This window comes from Thunnus albacares, chromosome 19, assembly GCF_914725855.1.
Source record: "Thunnus albacares chromosome 19, fThuAlb1.1, whole genome shotgun sequence".
NCBI lineage: Eukaryota > Metazoa > Chordata > Actinopteri > Scombriformes > Scombridae > Thunnus > Thunnus albacares.
The window spans coordinates 21,019,649-21,038,794 of NC_058124.1; the positions used below are offsets into that span (position 1 = coordinate 21,019,649).

The 19,146-nt window shown below is 39.1% G+C and overlaps 3 protein-coding genes across 5 annotated transcripts in view; 2 read left to right on the top strand and 1 right to left on the bottom strand.

Annotated features, from left to right (window-relative positions):
* Positions 1 to 1,008: 1,008 nt before the first annotated feature.
* meaf6 (MYST/Esa1-associated factor 6) lies at positions 1,009 to 7,327 on the bottom strand. Its single transcript, XM_044336390.1, has 7 exons — positions 7,181 to 7,327; positions 4,559 to 4,674; positions 4,355 to 4,442; positions 4,201 to 4,246; positions 3,897 to 4,089; positions 1,550 to 1,583; positions 1,009 to 1,457 (listed from the first exon to the last, which is right to left on the bottom strand). The coding sequence occupies exons 1-7, from the start codon at positions 7,268 to 7,270 to the stop codon at positions 1,443 to 1,445; spliced, it is 582 nt and encodes a 193-aa protein (XP_044192325.1). The 5' UTR covers positions 7,271 to 7,327; the 3' UTR covers positions 1,009 to 1,442.
* Positions 7,328 to 7,353: 26 nt separating this feature from the next.
* On the top strand, positions 7,354 to 11,867 carry stpg1 (sperm-tail PG-rich repeat containing 1). The gene is made up of 8 exons (XM_044336389.1): positions 7,354 to 7,495; positions 7,964 to 8,091; positions 8,185 to 8,286; positions 8,865 to 9,044; positions 9,149 to 9,257; positions 9,400 to 9,568; positions 9,669 to 9,859; positions 11,634 to 11,867. Exons 1-8 carry the CDS (start codon positions 7,465 to 7,467, stop codon positions 11,705 to 11,707), a joined length of 984 nt encoding a protein of 327 aa, XP_044192324.1. The 5' UTR covers positions 7,354 to 7,464; the 3' UTR covers positions 11,708 to 11,867.
* A 5,971-nt stretch (positions 11,868 to 17,838) lies between these two features.
* Positions 17,839 to 19,146, top strand: part of LOC122969490 (MAP7 domain-containing protein 1-like) — a 46,803-nt gene continuing 45,495 nt past the window's right edge. For all 3 annotated transcript variants that reach the window (XM_044335189.1, XM_044335190.1, XM_044335191.1), the window contains exon 1: positions 17,839 to 18,218. In XM_044335189.1, the coding sequence (XP_044191124.1) occupies positions 18,152 to 18,218 (67 nt within the window). In that variant the 5' untranslated portion in view covers positions 17,839 to 18,151. The remainder of the gene's footprint in view (positions 18,219 to 19,146) is intronic.

Consider the following 19,146-nt stretch of genomic DNA (forward strand, 5'->3'; position numbering starts at 1 on the left):
TTGTTTTATGGGACAGTAAAGTGAAAATGTTCAGTTTTGGGCTGTTGGGTCACAAAAAAAAACAATAGATTTGAAGACATTACGTTGGGTTTTCGGAAACTGTGGCTGACAATTTACCCTTTTTTGGACATTTCACACAACAAATGTTTACTCTAGGAAATAGTTGGTAGATTAATCAGTAATCATACTAATCCCACTGTGGTGAAAGGGCTTGTATTGTCTACACATCATTAACAGTAACAAACTTGTGCTTCAATGCCCATTTTTTGTGCATTAATGTTGTTCTACACATACAATCAATGATTAAATTGGGAAAATTGTACAAACAGATGTGGCTGCAGCTGTAATTGCCCAATAGGTAAAGTTAATTAACATTCAACAGAATATGGAATATACTGTATGCGATGTTCTGGCGCTTCCTAGTGATAAACTCCGATACTGCACGTAGAGAACATGCAGATTTACAAGCTTTGACTTTCACAAGCATCTTCTAATCAACACACACATATAAGGAAACAATTTTCCAAGCATCTATTTGTGTAAACAGTTTAAGGGATGCGAGGTTACCATTGAGAAAAGCCAGACAACGCTGTGTGTGTACAGCCATTGGCTCAAACTCGGAGACGCCTGTTTACTTAAGTTACTATTTTCATAAAACAAACAGCGCTGTCACAAGAGAATGCGCTGGCTGTTCTCTGTATCAGCTAAATAAACACTTTGATCATATTTGGATCTTTAAGAAAAACAGTATGAAAAAAAAAAAAATCTATAACTTTTATGGACCATATGTGTGGGAACTCCATCCAACAATTTGGTCAATTACAAAGGCTCATTAGAGCTCTCTGGCACGTCTGACACATACAAGAATAGAGGTGATAATTACAGCCAGGCATCAACTTAGACAACTCACAGCCTCCAACAAGTCCTGCTGTAACGAGCGATACAAAGCACTGCCTTCAGTAACATCTACAGACTTAAGATCTTTTAATAAATAACCCAAAAACATACTCACGTTACTGGTGTTTTATTATTTTTTTGCAAAACAAAAAAATGTAATAAAAGAATCCAGGGGCATTCAGGGGTTATACGGATATGTGACGATTAACAAAACAAAACAAAACAAAAAAAAAAAAAAACTTTCTTACAATGGGAAACATGGTAATTAGCTACATAATAAATACAGTCTTTTTTTTTTTTTTTTAAACACTATACAAGATGGTGCGTTACTGGAGGTGAGCCTCGTCAGGCTCCAAGTAACATGCAGGGTGGTGGGTGGCTGGGGGGGAGGGGGGGGAATGTTTCGAGCAATACGCACAGTACAGACTGAAACATGACAAAAAAAATTAAAATAAAAAGGCATACAAAGTTCACAAAGTCCAGAAATATTGTGTTTCTCTACATGTATCCTCTCGTGTGTTTTCCAGGTCTTCCAGTCGTCTTTGTTAGGTTGAATAATCCTGCAGGAGGAAGGAGAAAATGATTAAACTAAAAAAGACAGTCACCACTGTATTTTTTAGATAAATTAAAACATGAAAAGAACTCAACTTACAGCTCTCGGCTTTTTGTTAACCTTCATGTCAAACCTGCAACAACAATAAAGAAAGCATTAGATATGAATGGATCATAAAGCTCGTTCTGAGAGGAAAGCGGCGTCACTACTAAACCATGAAGAAGCCTAAAAAAAACAAAAAAACAAAAAACAAGCCAATAACAAGAACGCTAAATGACCATGTGTCTGTTCTTGTTTGTGCACAAACCTGTAGCCAAAACCAACATCCGACAACACCAGCAATGTTATTTATTGCTGGGATTGGCGAAGCAAACTCAAAATGAAATCTGGGATCAGAAAGATTAATGATAAAATCGCCCAGTAACAAGCAACAAAATCTAATGGGAGTTTAGAGTGATGGATGCTGATATGCATTCAAAAAATAAAATAAAATAAAAGAATGAAGTGTTGGACATGCAGTATGACTGAATAACTAGCAGGCTTCAACTCAAAACTCTAGGTCAACAGAGGCAAGGCATAAAGAGAGAGCAGGAGAAACTGTGGAAGGAGTTAAAGATGGAGTTTACGGCAGGCAGGATGTAAACACCACAGGAGCAGGAAGTAAAATTCAGACTTACTCAAAGTCATAATCAAACATGGCAGAAGGGCTGGAGGGGGGCGGCAGTAGGGGGGGAAGGAAGAGAGGCAGCAGCTGTTAGTTCACCAACCTGAGTCTAAGCCCTACGTCTACATAACACTGCAGTCCCCGACTTTACAGAGTGAGAGAACCGCTTCATCGCAGTGTGTTTAGGTGGAGCGCCTGCTGTGTTAATAAGTGGTTAGGACAGTAAAGCATGAGTCAGGAAATACAGGTTGACAATAAATAGGTGGGTAATACAGTGACGTTAAACACTGGAAAGATCTTCCTTGGATATGCAAATATAGAACAACAATTCTACTTAACAAACCAGTTTGGTCACTAAATTAAAATGCACTGTAATTACTCTTATATTAACGAAGCTACTTCCAGTAATAAACAATGCATTTACATGCACTTCAGCGTCAGTGGTTCCTAACATAGTGTCTGGATCCCGCAAGATAGAGGGGGAAGGAAAGGATAAGAAAGAAAAACATGTTTCTTTTACACAAAATTAGTACTTTTCTTGTGTTATACTGGATACTTTCATCTCCTCAGGCCTCTAAACATTTTGTCAAATGAAACAAAGTAGTGGTGGGGATATCCTTCTCCATGCATACATGTAATCGTCTCCAGACTGCGGACCTGCGTGTCAGGCAATTGGTTGGTTGGTTCAACACCTGTCCATGTTTGCCAACATGCAACCCAGAGAAGTATAATTCCAGTTTAAAGAGGAAAATGCACTCTTAGGTTGAACTGCTTACAAACCAGGTTTATACTGAGGTTGTAACCTGAGATGACGAGTCTCTCTCTCTCTCACACACACACACACACACACACACTCACTCATTTTAAATGGATCACAAGCTAAAAGTATTGGGAACTGCTGACTCGAGTAACAACGTTAACGCGTCATATGCTCCAACCGAAATGATTGTCAGATGGTTGAACCACTTCGGAAACCCATTCCCCGGACACATTTCTGATGTTGGAATTTTGAACTTTCTGAAACTGACAATCACGATCATTTCATGCGGCGACCAGCCAGCTGTAAGACGGTGAGAGAGACAGGATTTCAACCTCTCTCTCTCTCAAACCCTTTTCTTCCCTCATTCTATACATACTTTAAACGATTTTTGCATCTCGTCTCTCTTCATGACGGACATTTTTTTAACCCCGAGTGTGGGGCCTCAGCACTCCCCGCCTTTACTGTTGGCTTTCTGCAGTATTTTTTTCCTTGATTCATACAAGTCATGTTAACAAGAAACTTGGATATTGTAATTTGAGTAGGAGATTAGGGGACTTCCTCACTAGATTTCTCCTGGAGAAAGTCATTTTCATCATTACACAATGTGATATATCCTCATATTAACAGTAATGTAACTGTAAGTCAGACTAAAACTGACACTATGTAGCCTAAACAAGTCTTTGCAGCAGAACAATTGACCATTTGTACAATTCAGACACATTCACCGTCAATAATGTGTCTGAATTTAGATCAGAGGGCAACATCTTGTATCATTAATACATTTAAAATAAGTTATGAGGGTGAAATCGGATTAATGACCCGTTACGTGTCAGTTTACAGTATCCAGGTTACCACAGCACAGTGCATGTAAACACATTGCAGTGAAGCCTGATTTCTTGTGTATAAGCAAATTCACTTGTTGTCTATAGAACAGATTAGGTTGCTGTTAATAAACACCACGGAGAGGAAAAAACAGCAGAGAATAAAAAGCGACAATCGGCCCTCGTAGCTTTATTTTCTACCTGTGTCTGTTTTTATTCTTCCTCTTCTTGTGGCTTCCGTGATGGCTGCCGGAGGAGGAGGAGGAGGCAGCCTTTTGGGGCTTTAGGTCCTGCAGCGTCGAGTCCACGTCCTCCGTGTCCTCCTGGCTGGGCTCGTTTTCTTGGTTTTGGAGATCTGGAGATGCGTCGCTTTCTGTGCCGCTGCCTGCCTCGCCTGACGAGGTTCAAACGACAGCACGAACTCAGTATGACATTTACTAATCAGAACATCGAAAATGTTCCCAAGGCTGCCCACTTTGGAAAAGATTAATATAAAACGACTCACGTTTTTCACTCATGTGATCCGGTATCCCGCCGAGTGCACATACCGCCTGCCAATCAAAAGAGAGAGTGAGTTGAATAAGCGGTTCTTTTCTTGTCATGCGGCAAATTAATAACTGAAATACTGCGTGAAATAGCCGAGCGAGAGAAGGACTTACTGCGACTGATGTGACAGACGACTTGCTGAATAAACGCTCTGCCTCCTTGAATTTCCTATTTCTTCTATCAGTCTTACTGTTGGAGTTCCTGTTAGAATTGCAAAAGAAAACACGCACAAACAGTGTTGAAGCATTACCTCACCTCGCAAATTAAATAAATAAAAATACAGAGAGCAAAGGATTTATGTGTCTTTATGTACTTACTTTTGGTTGGTGAGGTATCGGTCCCATCCTCTGATGATGTTGCCATACATCTGAGTGTCTTCTAAGTAGCTGCCCTCAAATGCATATATCTGTCTTTCCAGGTTCACCAGCGTCTCCTAGAAGAAATTGTGTCAAGTTGGAATTAATGTTGCACGTTTATGTTGCTACACATTTAAAATATCTGGTCATCTTTATATAATTAGAAATAGCAACACCAATTAGTCACACTCTGAAAAGCATCTTATGAGTAACTCTGACTGCAGCGGCTTTACAAGAGGCGAGTTTGGCCCACAATGTGTTAGTATGTGAATGTTATCACACTTCAACGACAGAGGCGTGTTTTGTGAAAAAGCAAGACAAATATGGTACTAGTTCATGGTGGTTAGATCTAAGGTGGATTTGCAGCTATATCATGTCATCTACTGAGGATATGATTTGGTTTTAAGGGAAGAGCTGGATAGATAAAGTTCATTACAAGCATACAGACTGCCGCAGACATTAGATCTGTACCTGTATAATCTGAACTGCAGGTACAGAATAACCAAACAGTATAGCAATACTTTTTACTTATTCATTTACACAATAAGAGGGTACTTGGACATTACTTGGAAAATACTTTAGATTCAATTATTGCACTTTTAAGTTAATCTTAGGTATACTTAAGATTAATCTGTTGGTTATTTTCTCGATTAATTGATTAGTTGTTCGGTCTATAAAATGTCAGAAAATGGTTCCCAAAGCCAAATGTGATGTCCTCAAATGTTTCGTTTTGTCCACAACTCAAAGATATTCAGTTTACTGTCATAGAAGACTAAAGAAATCAGAAAATATTCACGTTTGAGAAGCTGGAACCAGAGAATTTGGACATCTTTTTCTTAAAAGAAGACTAAATACTAGGGATGCACAATATTATCGGCACATCATCGGTATCGGCCGAAATGAACATTTTCTGCCGATTATGAGAGGCCGATTTGTTGCCTTCTCCTCTGCTGCATAACTGACGGACTGTTTCAGCTAATGTTAGCCGAGCTCTCCGTGTGGATCCAACCGGAGCACTGAGCCCCGGTTTGTTAGTCAGGTTAAAGTGGGAAGATGCAGCTGATCTGACGGGCAGCTTGAGTGAAGTGGAGCCTGTGGAGGGAAGCACTGGGACCGTCAGGGTAAAATAGTGTGCGGAGGAGCTGCTCTGTTCAGCTGCACAGATAGGAAACACGTGGGCTGACAGGATGTACCACTCTGTTTGGTTTATAACGGCGGTTGGCAACCAGCGTATTAGGTGCATTACCACCACCTTCTGCTTCGGAGTGTGGACCAGAGATAAAACCCTACACATTAATCCTGTCTGTTTAATAAACTCAAAGAAAACTCTACTGCTCCACCCACTTGGCAAGTTCATTAAAGTTTTAACGCTGAGCTCCTGAACTCCAGTCTTCCTAAGTTCTTCCTTCATATATTGTCTTTCTTGATCATACTTAGTACAATCTATGACTGCATGTGTAATAGTCTCCTCAGCCAGCTGGAAAAAATATGTGCATATATCGGTATCTGCAATCGGCCACAATGAGTTGGAAATATCGGCAAATCGGATATTGGCAAAAAACCCAATATCGTGCATCCCTACTAAATACGATTAATCCGGACAAGGCAAAACAGGTCTAGCTGCAAGAATCAGATTTCATTTACAAGTGCAAGGGATTCAATGTGTTTCAGATTTTAACAGAAAAAGCAATAAACATGAACATCAAACAATAAACATAAACAAAAACATAACCGTATGAGAAAAGGACAGTAATTTACATTTCTTTGTAGTGGGGGTGTACTATATGCTTGCATATTTACATAAAAACAATGTGTGTGCAAAAAAGCAGAATATAGAAGTACAAAGACTATGTGCATGCATATTGACATGATAAAAACTGCAAAAACACAGATAAATAGAAATATGAATACAAATAGATATAAATATAAATTTGAGTATAAATAAACTATGTGTGTGTATTTACAGGATAAATATGTACAGGTAACAATTTACATACATCTACACAGTGCAGAGCAGACAAAGATACAGTAAACACAATATGAATTATATTGAGATGAGTATTCTTCTTAATTTTAAAATTGTGTTTTGTTTATACGTGGCTTGTGTGTGTGACGCTGGCATTTCTCATGTATGCAGTCCAAAATGTTTTGAGCCTGAATATATGATCGCTAATCAACCTGCATATTGATATAATATAAGTCCATGTCCCTGAAATATCGCGAGAACTACGCTAACGTTACACCGGGCGGCAGCTAACATGTAGCGGTTAGCTGGATATTTTTTTTCAGCCAAAAACGCTGCAACAAAAAACTGATGTTATCAAATAAAATGTATTCGAAAAGCTAGCAACACATGCGTTTTATAAACTGCACCAACGCCCAATATCTAGCATTAACTAGTGAATTAATCTAGCAAGTAGAGTTGGTAGAGGCCTAAGCTAGGTTAGCAGCGTGCTCACTCTGAATAAAACGTTTACATTTACGCTGCAATTAGCGCCAGCCACGGTTGTACATGACAAGAAACTTGACAAATCTATAACGCTGCTTTCATCTTTAGACGAATATACGGTAAAATAAACTTACAGCGAGCTCCTGTTTCCTCTTCACCAGTTCAGCGAGCTCCCGGCGGGTGTCCGGGATCTGTGGTGGAGTCGCTTTCGCATGCATCGCCATGATGGATCGAGCTATCTGGGAAACACAACAGTGGCGGGTTTGGTTTTAAAACGACTGATCAACGGTCGTTGTCACCGACAGATGGCGCCACAGGACCACGCGCTGTTTTTACGTCGCTATAGAAACCTGCCATAGCAACATGCCAGGATTTTATACATGGCTACAGATTTACCTGCGCTTTATTCAGCTGAACTATGGGCAACATGTACCGAGGACTTACTAAAAGTGAGTCTACATATTGTGAGAATAAGCTTTAACTTCTGTGGGTTGCGGCACCAAAATATTTGGAATAGTTTTAAGTTTTCGATCAAATGTTTCCCCTCCATTGACACTTTTAAGACGAAACTCAAGCATGTTTCAATGGCCTGTGGTTGCTCTTGTATGGAATAAAATTGGGGCCATATACATGGCTGTAGTATGTTTTTGTAATCTTTATTTATTTATAAATTGATCTTACAGTTTTTATTCTGTTTTTCACATTTGTGCATATATTTTTGATATTGCCTTGTATTTTATCATTATCTTTCTTTGTTGTTATTTGTGCCTTTTTACTAGCCTACTGATGTCATTTCATTCTCTACTGTTGTGCCTTTTACTGTAATTTGTACATCACTTTGGTCAACTCCAGCTGTTTTTAAATTTAAACTCAATTTGATTTGATTTACATTCTTTTCATCCTTTTTTTTTTTTTAGCCAAGAAGATCCCTGATTGCAGCGTTTCATCTTCAATACCAACAAAATACCAAACTGTGGTGATAAAAAATCAAGAAAAGAAAGGGTTTTCATCTCAAGCAAAGAGATTCCCATCACAAGTCTGTCTGGTAGGGAATCTGACCCCGTCAACTCATCTTAATACAAGTTTTACACATCTTAAAAGAGTTATGTAACATAACCATAATGTGTATTTGTTTCAGAATGAAAACCCAGGACCAGGCAGCTATGTTTGTGTGTCCAGCACTGAGGTTCAAAGTCCCTCTTTCTCAAAGAAAGGCACCACAGGCTTTGTTGCATCCAAGGTCAGATCCCCTGAGTTATTTTCACTTTCTTTCTTTCTATTCCACTGCATTTCAGAAGGAAATATTGCACTTTTTACTCAACTACAGTTATTTAACAACATTAGTTACTAGTTACTTTGGACATTAACATTTTCCATACAAAAATATGATTACCTTATAAAATATGATGCATTGGTATATATAAAACTACCCAACAGTATATAAAATAGTTAAAATCTGCTCCACTTCAACCAACCACAAAAGTAAAATGCTTCCTACACATGAATGTATCAGTAATAATAATCCAGTAATATAACTTTATTAGAGCTTTATTATTACTTTTAATACTACCATAAGTTATAATAATTAATATTTTTAATGCAGGACTTACTTGGAGCAATGAAAGTATCCACAATGTGTACGTTTTTATTACCCAGGATTGATAAAAAACCCAAATTTCCACAAAAATACAAAGGACATGTCCTTGGTGTCTTGAATGGTCCCTGATGCTGAGTTTGTATTCAGCTGAGAGGTTTTGAACTGACCCATTTCATCACCAGGAGCATTAAAATGCTTCGTCATATAATCCTCTGTGCCAGGCTGCCAGAGCTTCCAGTGTCCCACAGAGAGGCATACCAGGACCAAATGCATACAACCTGCCGGGCGGCTTTCTGAACAAATACGACTTTAATATTGGAGTCTCCAGAGTGTTCAGATTGCCTGTGGCTGTGCAGCTGGATGGTCCGAAGCACAAAACTCCAGCCCCGAATCAGTATGACGTACGTATGTATATGAATTATCCAAACATCAGTCGATCTTTTGAGACTGTGCTGTGTGTCTTTTTTAGTTTATGTGTCGCTGCTTGTTTCCTCTTTCTGTGCAGGTCCATTATGGTAGTGCAGAGAGAAAGTTCGCGATGGCCGGTACATCATCTTTCCTGTCAAAAACTGGACGCGACTCTTTTTGCCTAAACCAAAATGTGCCATCACCATGTAATTATCTCTATTTCTCTAATTTCTCTGTGTAAAACATTCATAATTTCATGTTATCTATATGTTTTTTAATGTTTTCCATTTGTCTTATTCACAATTTCATCTTTTTTATCTTTACTATTACATCATAAATATGTTAAAGGCCACTATGAAGTGAACAGCAACTTACTCCACAATGGCCCCAAGGCAGTCATGTCCCCCTTCAAATCAAAAACTCAGAGAAACCCCCCTCCATTGGATAAAGGTGTGCCAGGTCCAGGAGCCTACAGTCCACATCAGACCCCTGCACCTGTGAAGAAAACCATCCTCCCGTGAGTAAACCCGCAATATTTACCGGCTTTGAATGTGTGTTCCCCAGTTATTTCTTTGTCAGTAATCAAAAAACGTACATCCTCTCAACTGTTCTTCCAGGAGGAGATATTATCTGGCAATATCAGCGCCTCCTCTCATTGTTCCTAAGGACCCTCCGTTGCCAGGCCCTGGGCAGTATAACCTCAGGAATTATGACGGTCTGCCCAAACATCCCGTGCCTACTGCTGCGTTTGCATCCAGAACTGAAAGGATACCCCAAGACTCACGGGCCAATATGAGGCCAGGCCCAGGTAATGCCTTACAGGAAAAACCCTTTGAATAAATCTGTTAGAAAAATAGCTTTACCTTGCAGTTTACAGAGCATTTTGTTTGTTGGTATGTATTGTTATTATTTTTGTAAATAACTAGACAAGTGATGTGATGATGTAGCAGAAAACCTTTCACTTCCGTAAAACACAATGACTACTGAACATCAGGATTTGGTGTCAATCCCAAATCAAAAAGAAAGAGCTAATCAAGAATCCTTTTTCATAGATTTCATACACAACTGCAGAGGAGGCAGAGGGTACTGATTTCTGCTGGGGCATGGCTGTGGTGTAACACGCCACAACTTTCACACACTAGTTTGCTCAGTATAGACACAAACAGATTTTTACAGTTTTAAATACATACATTGGGAGGCAGATTGGGGATGCTTTAAATTTGCAGTCCTGCTCTGGGAGCTGTTGAAATGGAATGTAGGAAATGTAGGAAATTGCTGACTTAAGTATATGTAAATTAGGCATAAGGAAAAGTAGGCACACATTAAACTTTAATTATATTTCATTATAAAATAATTCCTGGAGTCTGCCTATTCGAGGCTGGATTATTTTTTCTTTAACCCCATCAGTCCCACTGAGTAAGTGAGGCTTACGTGCAAACTGATCACTGTCAATCTACATATCTGTTCCTTATAAGCAAAAGTAGCTATCATAGCTGTCCGAGCAACATATGTGCATCATGTTTGGTTGTGTTCCTCTTTCCTAATGTCAAGAAGAGGCTAGAAAGTCTTAGCTAGTGCTACTGTAAGTAGTTTACTTACTTTCTTACTAGTTGGTTGGTTAAATAATTCACATTCTAGGTTTTGACCTCTGACCCCTATACTGTCAGCAAGGTCAGTGAGGTTTGACTGCAGTAAAAGTTGGTTAAAGGTTTGTTTTTGCAGTTCATCAAATTTCACGTGTTATTTGTTGTTAATGGTGCCGTTGTAACCTCAAAGTTTCTGTCAGTTACACCACAAACCTCACAGATCTCACTGATTAGTTGGATTACTGTTCTGTCATGAGCTATTACATTTGAAACCTTTAGAAATGTGATACATGTATTTTTGGGGACAAACCTAAATTCTATATGAGACGAATCCATCATAAATATACGGTATATATATTTTCCCTCATCTGTTTATTATTTTCAAGGCATGGAAGAAACTATATAAAGTGGTTACATCAGTTCCAGCTGCCAAAATAGTCATCACCACTATAACAAATAAAATACACAATAAAAAGGGGAAGACAGCAAGATTGTACATGAATGAAACAAAGAAAAACAAAAAAACATTGTAAATGTTTAATGCAAATATTCTCATCAAATGTTGTTGTGGAAAAGCAAACGTGTAAGACATTATCAAAACAAAACTGACAAATTTAAACAGAAAGTTCCCTTTTTGGGGAATTTAGGGGATTTTAGCGAGAGCTTGGTTGGTCTCACTGAACATTCGTCTCTGTCTCGTATCGCCTGGAGCAATTGAGAGGAGTAACTCCCCTGCAACTGGTAGCTGTCGCATTACATGAAGTTCACCTTGATTTCAGACAAAATTATAAATCATCCAGGCAGCGCACCAGTTATCGTCATGGGATATTAGACTCTCTAGCTGCAGGTAAAAGATGTGTATGTCTATAAATCCTGACCGATGCACATTTTTTATATCATTTCAACTCGTTGCACGACTTTGTGAAGTGACATTAATATGACTGGTGATAATGTTCATGTAAAGCATTAAGATGAACTTTCTCTTCCTCTTTTCAGGTTTCTATAATCCACAAATTCCGTCAAAGCAGTCCTTCTTTTACAACGACTCCAGGGTCTGGATTCCTGTATAAAGCTTTCGAGGAGAACTGCACAGCAAATATGTAAATACATCGGGCACATAAACTATGATTGTCTGTAAAATGCCTCTATATGAGGCCTGTGTTTAAATGTGCATGGGTTCAAATATGTCTGCCATTCTTTTAGATCATAAAAATTACATGTTTGCAACTATTCAGCCTCTATTTTTATGTCATAAGATGGAAACTTGTTGAGGTATTTTGGAACAATAACGGCGACGTCAGGTGACGCCAAAACACTTTAAAAGCCATTTGTTTTTATCCCTGATGCTCTTATCTGTGGATGATATGGCAGTACATGTCGCTGCAGTCACAACAGCTGCCGGTCCAGTCAGCGGTACGCCACAGTAACAGCTGAGAGCTTGAGATGACACCGCAGTGCCAACTGCTAGAGGGCAGAGCAGAGGGGTGGAGTGTGACTCTGTATGTGAGCAATGTGACTGACTGGGCATGAGGGAGGGATGGCGTTTAACCGGAAAGACAAATGGATACATCAGTCACTCCCTTCATCAGATGTCATACTGGTGAAACAATGACAATAAGACTTTTCTGACTCCATTTCTTTATCTTTGCAGTTTTTCACGCTAGACGGAAATGACTGATTGAAACGAGATGGTATTTTTATGTACCTCGTGCTTATTTCCATCCACAAAGATGACAAAGGATGCAATCCAGTTTAAACCGCAGCGTCATCTGCTTGCAAGGAAATCAGCTGGAGATTTTTTCCCCCCAGCTTTGCTCTTGATAACCACACCAACTGTACATGCTTGACTCCCACTCTGCAGCAGCTGTAGTTATATTCAGACTCTGACTTCAGCAGTGTGCTCTCCAAATATGTGTACTCGCCCTGTAAAACCAAACCATTGTGTACTTGGGGGTGGGGGGTTTACAATAAAAGGAGTATTTTATAACTCCCTCTCACAGAGCGAAATGTGCTCTCCCTCCGGTCAAACGTGCATTAGGAGGATTCAGACGAATGTTTTAAGTGTAACTGCGGGCTCTTTGTTGGAGTCCTCTTGGGTTGGAGTCTTTATGTGGTGCTTTTGTGGTAGTGAGTGTAGGAGGGGCAATTAACTACATGTCTCTGTGGGGTTATGGGAGGCTCTCTGGTCCTCCCCATGTCTCAGTCAGGTGTGGGCGAGTATGGACATGCACTCCCTCAAAGGAAGTCTCACTGAGAAGGCTCTTTGCTGTAGAAACAGTTCAAAGCTGCATGCACATTGGTTCAGTTTCTTATTGATCCTTCCCGATTAGAACTCCTTCCTTATCTATACATTTAGGTGCTCTAACGAGGCATATTAGGTGAGATTTGGCTTTAAATGCCCCCATAATGGGTTGGGAGATACAGTAAAACTAATTTGCCTGCATGAGTGGAGAGCTAATCATGTTGACTTGGGCTTCTGTCTGTTCCTTGGCAGTACATCAGTGGATTGCAGGCACAATTTGTTCTGCTGTAATTTCACAAGGCTTGTGTAAAACATTTCAAAGCACAGTGTATTTATGGATCCTTCAGAACATGACGGTATAACTGAATAACATTAGAAAAACATGCAAAAGTATTTGAGCTTTTCATGTCTTGTTTGTCCAACATATTTTGTTTGTTTAGCCACGCTAGCGGTATGGCTCCATGGATAGCAATGTTGGTCTGTTGGTTGGTCAGTCCACCACTTTGGTCCAGACTGAAATATCTCAACAACTATCGGATGGATGAACATGAAATTGGATGCAGATATTTGTGATCCCCAAAGGATGACTCCTAATGGCTTTGGTGATCCCTTAAATTTTCCTCTAGCGCCATCATGAGGTTGACATTTGTTGTTTTTAGTCATATATCTCAACAATTATCAGATGGATTACTATGAAATTTTGTACAGACATTTATTCCCTCCTTAAGATGAATTGTTGAAGGTGAGACTAAGTGGTTCGTGGGTAATAACCGTCGCCACGTTGTGTTGATAAGACACAGAGGATGCAGAACTTCCTTTTAACAGTTTAACTGAGGTTAAGAGGAGTTGTGTGGTCTACAGGAAACAAACCTATGCAAGATCCACAGAGAACAATCAGGTTACACAGTCTATGCAATCATAACACTACATACTGTAACATGAAAATAAGAGCAAATTCAAGGTTAGAAAGAGAATACATAGGGCTGATATAAACAATATTAATAAAATAATGAATGAACTACCCTTCAACATTCAAACATATATACATTGCATATTTTAGCTGTAAGGAAAGGCTTCTCATTGCACTTGTGCCAAGTCAGCTACTTGAGAATTCGTACATCTCTTTTGAGTCATTTTCCTGTAATGCTTGATTGTCTTTGCCTCCCTTTGGATAAAATCATCTGCCCAATGACAAAATGTAAACATCTACAGATTCATACTGGTGCAGTGGATTGATAGATTTGACCTGAGGAGAACTCAAAGTTTTAGCTGTGTCTGAATATCATCACCGGCGCAATAACGAGTCCCTTCACTGATCAAGATGTGCTCTCATAAATTAGGTCATTTGTTTATTTTGAGGTTATAGCCTGGAAAAAATACACCCCACCCCTTCCCTTCTGTAACACATGACCTGCAGTAGCAACATCTTCTAGGAAAACAACATCGCTTTATAGTGTGATCAGTGTCAACAATTGCCTCTCAAACTGATCTCTGTTTGTTTTTCTGCTAGAAATAGAAATATTCTCTGGAACACATGGAAACGCAGCAACAAATACTGTCATATGAATATGGTAGTCTATTGGCCTGCATACTGTATGTGTGATGATAGGAGATGAACACGATAGCCAAGGCTTATTGAGCGCAGCCTGCCTTTCCCTTAACTCTGTATTGCGTTTTCTCTCTTTGCATTTTCAAATGCCATTACTGCATCAACAAATCATTCTTTTAACAGACTCCAGACTCAACAACAGAGCCACTCGCTCCCTCGCAGGCACCAGTGGTTCAGATCAAACTCCATTAGCCCAGATGGAGCTGCTTCTTTTCCCCTTTCATGTGTCGCAGTTCAGCCAGCGGATTGATTAGCAGTGTTTCTGCTTCACATGCTATCTTTAGCCTCTATGTACCAAAGACACATTTCAAATGAAAAACAGCTTTTTAAGGAACTGCAACTTTGTTGGACTTAAGTTGTGAAATTAGAGTTTCAACTGATACTTTTAGATGTTAGGATGAGAAAAAAAGTAAATAAATGAAAAGGGGGATCCACCACAGTGAATGATCCGGATGTCAAGAAGTCTCTAGCATCAGCCGCAGCCCAAGTGTTTTCAATCCTCAAGTCTATAATGTCCTGAGTGTGTTCACTAAGCTAAGTGGGTCATGCATTTTTTATCAGTCTCTCATAACTCTTGTATACACTTTTAGCATTTAGCACAATTCGTCGTCATGTTATATTATATATCCTGCTGCCTGTTTACTATAAAGAGCCTTAAAAAACATTTTAATGGTGGATAATTTTGCATATATTTATACTCTGTGTCATCATTTACATCCTGCAGATTGAGGGGGAAAAAATGATGATAACAGAGATGACCTCATCTATAATTAATCAGAATTTTTTATCCAAATCTCTAAAAAGGCGTAGTGGGTGTGATTCTGGTCAGACTATTTATAAAATGCCTCCTTTAAAAAATGAATGACACTCCTTCCCAGCTCTGCAGAGGCCACTTCCATCCTCATCTGTGAGAGAAGAAGTACACCATAACATTTTGCAGAATAATCACTGATACAGAAACATTTTAACATGATCCAAAATGATCCAACACTTGTAATATTTTCACATTACTATACAGGCTGTTCCTGATCATATTTGCCTAATAAAGCAGTGTTTAGTACAGCCATGGTGCTGTTTGCATTTCACAGTGGATAATTATTAGTTTTCTTGAGTTTTTAAATATACTTTTTCATCCTCCTGCTGCGACTCATTTCATCAGATGAAACAGGGCAGCAGGTTTCCTCCTTGAACGACTGACCTCCACTGTATGTTGCAGTGGCAGGAAGGTCGTATCAATTGTTTATCAGCTTGTCATCTCCAATAGTCTGAACAGCATACTGGCAGATAACGCCTTTTTGTTCACCAGAAAGATGATTTAAGGCTCCAGTATGCAATGTTTTGTGCTTAAATATCCCAAAACATTATGTTCCTGCAGCTTAACTAAAGGATCTTTTGTCTGTTCATTGGTGCAAAGGCCTTTGAATGTTATTTTTTGTTAATTTTTCATGTGATATTCCTGTGGGAGTTCTGTTTTCCTGTGGAAATTCAGGCATATACATCTATCAAAAATTCATATTATATGTATTTTACCCGATGGATTGTTATCTGTGAGGTAAATCATGTCTTTCACCGTTACTAATATCTAATTAAGAGCTAATTATGCTGTAATTACACAGACAGACCTTTTAAAAACGCTGTTATGACAACTCACCTCCTTGTGAGTAGCAGGGCTGGTTACAGCTGCTGGAAATCATCTGATGGGTCAAACCATTCACCGAGTTCAAGAAACAGGTCACTTGTGTCCCGGTACGACAGCTAAAATCAGTGAAAGAGGACAAAAGATGAATAAAATGTACCGTTTTGCATTTTCAGTACATGTTGCACAGAGTTTTAGGTCACATATCCAATCGATAAGTGAGTTTCCTTCCTTTTCCAAACAGATGGTACAGTCCGGTTGTCCGGCATGCGGTTTTTTCGTGGCGTTCGGCGGCGTCAAGCTCACGAGACGGAGAAAATAACCGGAAATAAAGCAATCTCGCCTTCAGAATAAAATGATTGTGTTGACATGTAACGCTTGAAATTAGATATTGTTTTTAAATCTAATTGCAATACAATTACATACAATTCTATAAATGCATTATTTGGTAAAACATATTGCAGTATTAAATAGTTTAAGTGCTTAACTAACCCTAAACAAATTTCAGTAGTAGCCTATGCATTTCAAGCATGATACTGCTAATACTACAACTACTACTACTAGTACTACTACTATTACTACTACTACTACTAATAATAATAATAATGATAATAATAATAATAATAATAATAATAATAATAATAAAGTTTATTTGTATAGCATTTATCCAAACCAGCATTACAAAGTGCTTTACAATGAACATATAAAACACACCACTAACATACACAGTCATGTATGAATAAACAGGCAAGCATGAGGAATAAGAATAAAGTACAGCATAACACAACAGTGAAGAGTAAAAATAAATGTAATAATAAAGGAAAAATGATAAGAAAGCCTTTCGATAAAAATAAGTCCTCAAAAGTTTATTTAGAAGAAGACACTAATGAGGCAAACTGGAGTTCCTCAGGTAGGTCATTGCACAGTCGAGGAGCCCTGACGGCAAACGCTCGGCCCCCTTTAGTCTTTAAATGTGAGGTGGGAATAGTCAGCAGGTTCCTGTCTGGGGACCTCTCTCATTAATTGGGCTATATCATTCAATTTAATCTTAACTTTAATATTATGTTTCCTGTCCTGTCTGTCATTGTTTATATATGTTTACTGTGACCCACCAAAGAGCTGTGGACATTTAAAAAATGAACTAAAAAAAATTAAGCAAACTCTGGTACAGAACATTAAATTGCAGCATTCATGTTTATTAATGTACACAGTCTCTCACAAAAACAACACTACAGATTATTTATCCAAACTGTCTGCCACAAAATTGAGATTGTTGTGTTTACTTATTCATTATTGCCTTAGTCATATGTAAAACAAAATACTTGCAACAATATGTAAAAGTTAATTCTTGACTTTGGAGACAATAGTTTGACAAAAAAAACCCCCAAAAAACCCATACAAATCTAAATCTAAAGTCCAGCTACAAGCCTTTTCCGGAGCTTTCAACCACATCTCACAGATGGATGTTACTCAGTTGTCATGGCGAGAGCTGTCTCTATGGCAACAGAGCAAACTCATCTAATGAAGAGAAACCGCAAGATGCAACTGAAAGCTCCAATAAAGCAAAGTGGAAACACACATGAATTTGTTTTTATATTAAACAAAAAACAAACAGGCAAACAAACAAAAAAAGAAACACTATCTTTTTATTTTGAAAATTTCTAACAGGATGTGACTAACGCATGTTTTGTAGCTTGCCTGTGGTTTTGTGGCACTGAAGCTTTTTTATTCTCACACTGTAGATTTTCCACTAAAGACAGTGTACACCCGCAGGATCTGTGCCTTTTTTTCAAACAAGACACTGACGGTAGTTTATTCTCACTTAACATTTTAGACATTCCCCGCAGTTTTCAGTCGGATACTTCTTCATATCCACATTATTATTATTTTTTTGGCCACTTTTTCCTCTACTCCGGTTGGATTTACAAAGGGCGTGTTTGGGCTGATCTGTACCGGGAGTTTCATCTCCTGTACTTGAGCGACTCTGAGGAATGACAGCAACTGGAAAGGCACTGCGATCCGCCTGAATGGAAACAATGGATTATAAAGACCTTGGACATAATTTGGAGCAGAAGCTGACTCTAACAGAGACATGTGAGTATACAGCCAATATAGAAATAGGTCATGAATAATGTTGCATTAAAATTAAGATGGGAGTAGGGTGGTTTCTGATAATGAAACAGGTCATTTCCCTATTTCATCTTATTGTTTTTATAATAAAAGGGTGTGTATCAGTGAGCAGAGAAATGCTCGGAAATTTTTACATTCAACAGCTGCAGATCAGATTTCTCCACCCATATCTTAAGACAGGATGTTCGGCCATCCTGGCAACACTCTGTAATTCCTCCACAGCAAAGTGCGGGCTGTCTGCATCTCTATAACCAGCAGAGATCCTGGAAAAATGCTGCACTGAGCCGTGGTCTTCATTACCAAACACGTCAGTGGTGCACAGGGTGAAAAATGGCCCTGACATAGACCTGAGACAGGAGCTTTCTCTGCCAAAAAACAACCACTCCAACAACAATATTACTGAGATATAAACAGATTCCTGCAGGAAAAGTCTTCATTCATCTCTCTCTGGTGCAGGGATTGAGTGTCTTGCTCAAAGACACTTCAGCAGTGCAGCTACTGGCTTAAACATCTGCATCTCCAGCTGATGGTTTCAGCCTCTCTTGAAGTGGCCCACAGACCAGAGAATGATGCACATTTAATCTAGAGGAGAAGCCTCATGCAGACCTGCACACCTCCATTTCTGCCTTTGACCTGTGTATCTTGGTAGAAGGTGACTTTCTGCTCTGTGGCGTCCCTTCCCCCCCCCCCCCCCTTCCTCTCTGTTTGATGTGGAGAGCATTGGATGGAGGGAGAAACGTCTGCAGCAGCTTTTTATCACCGCAAAGGCAGGCTTGTCGATGCATGTGTGGGTGTCTATACATTGGAGGATGGGGAAGAAGAAGAGGAGCGGTGTAGAGCTGCAACGATGAATCTGTTAGGCGATCCACAGAAAATTAACTATTTTGATAAA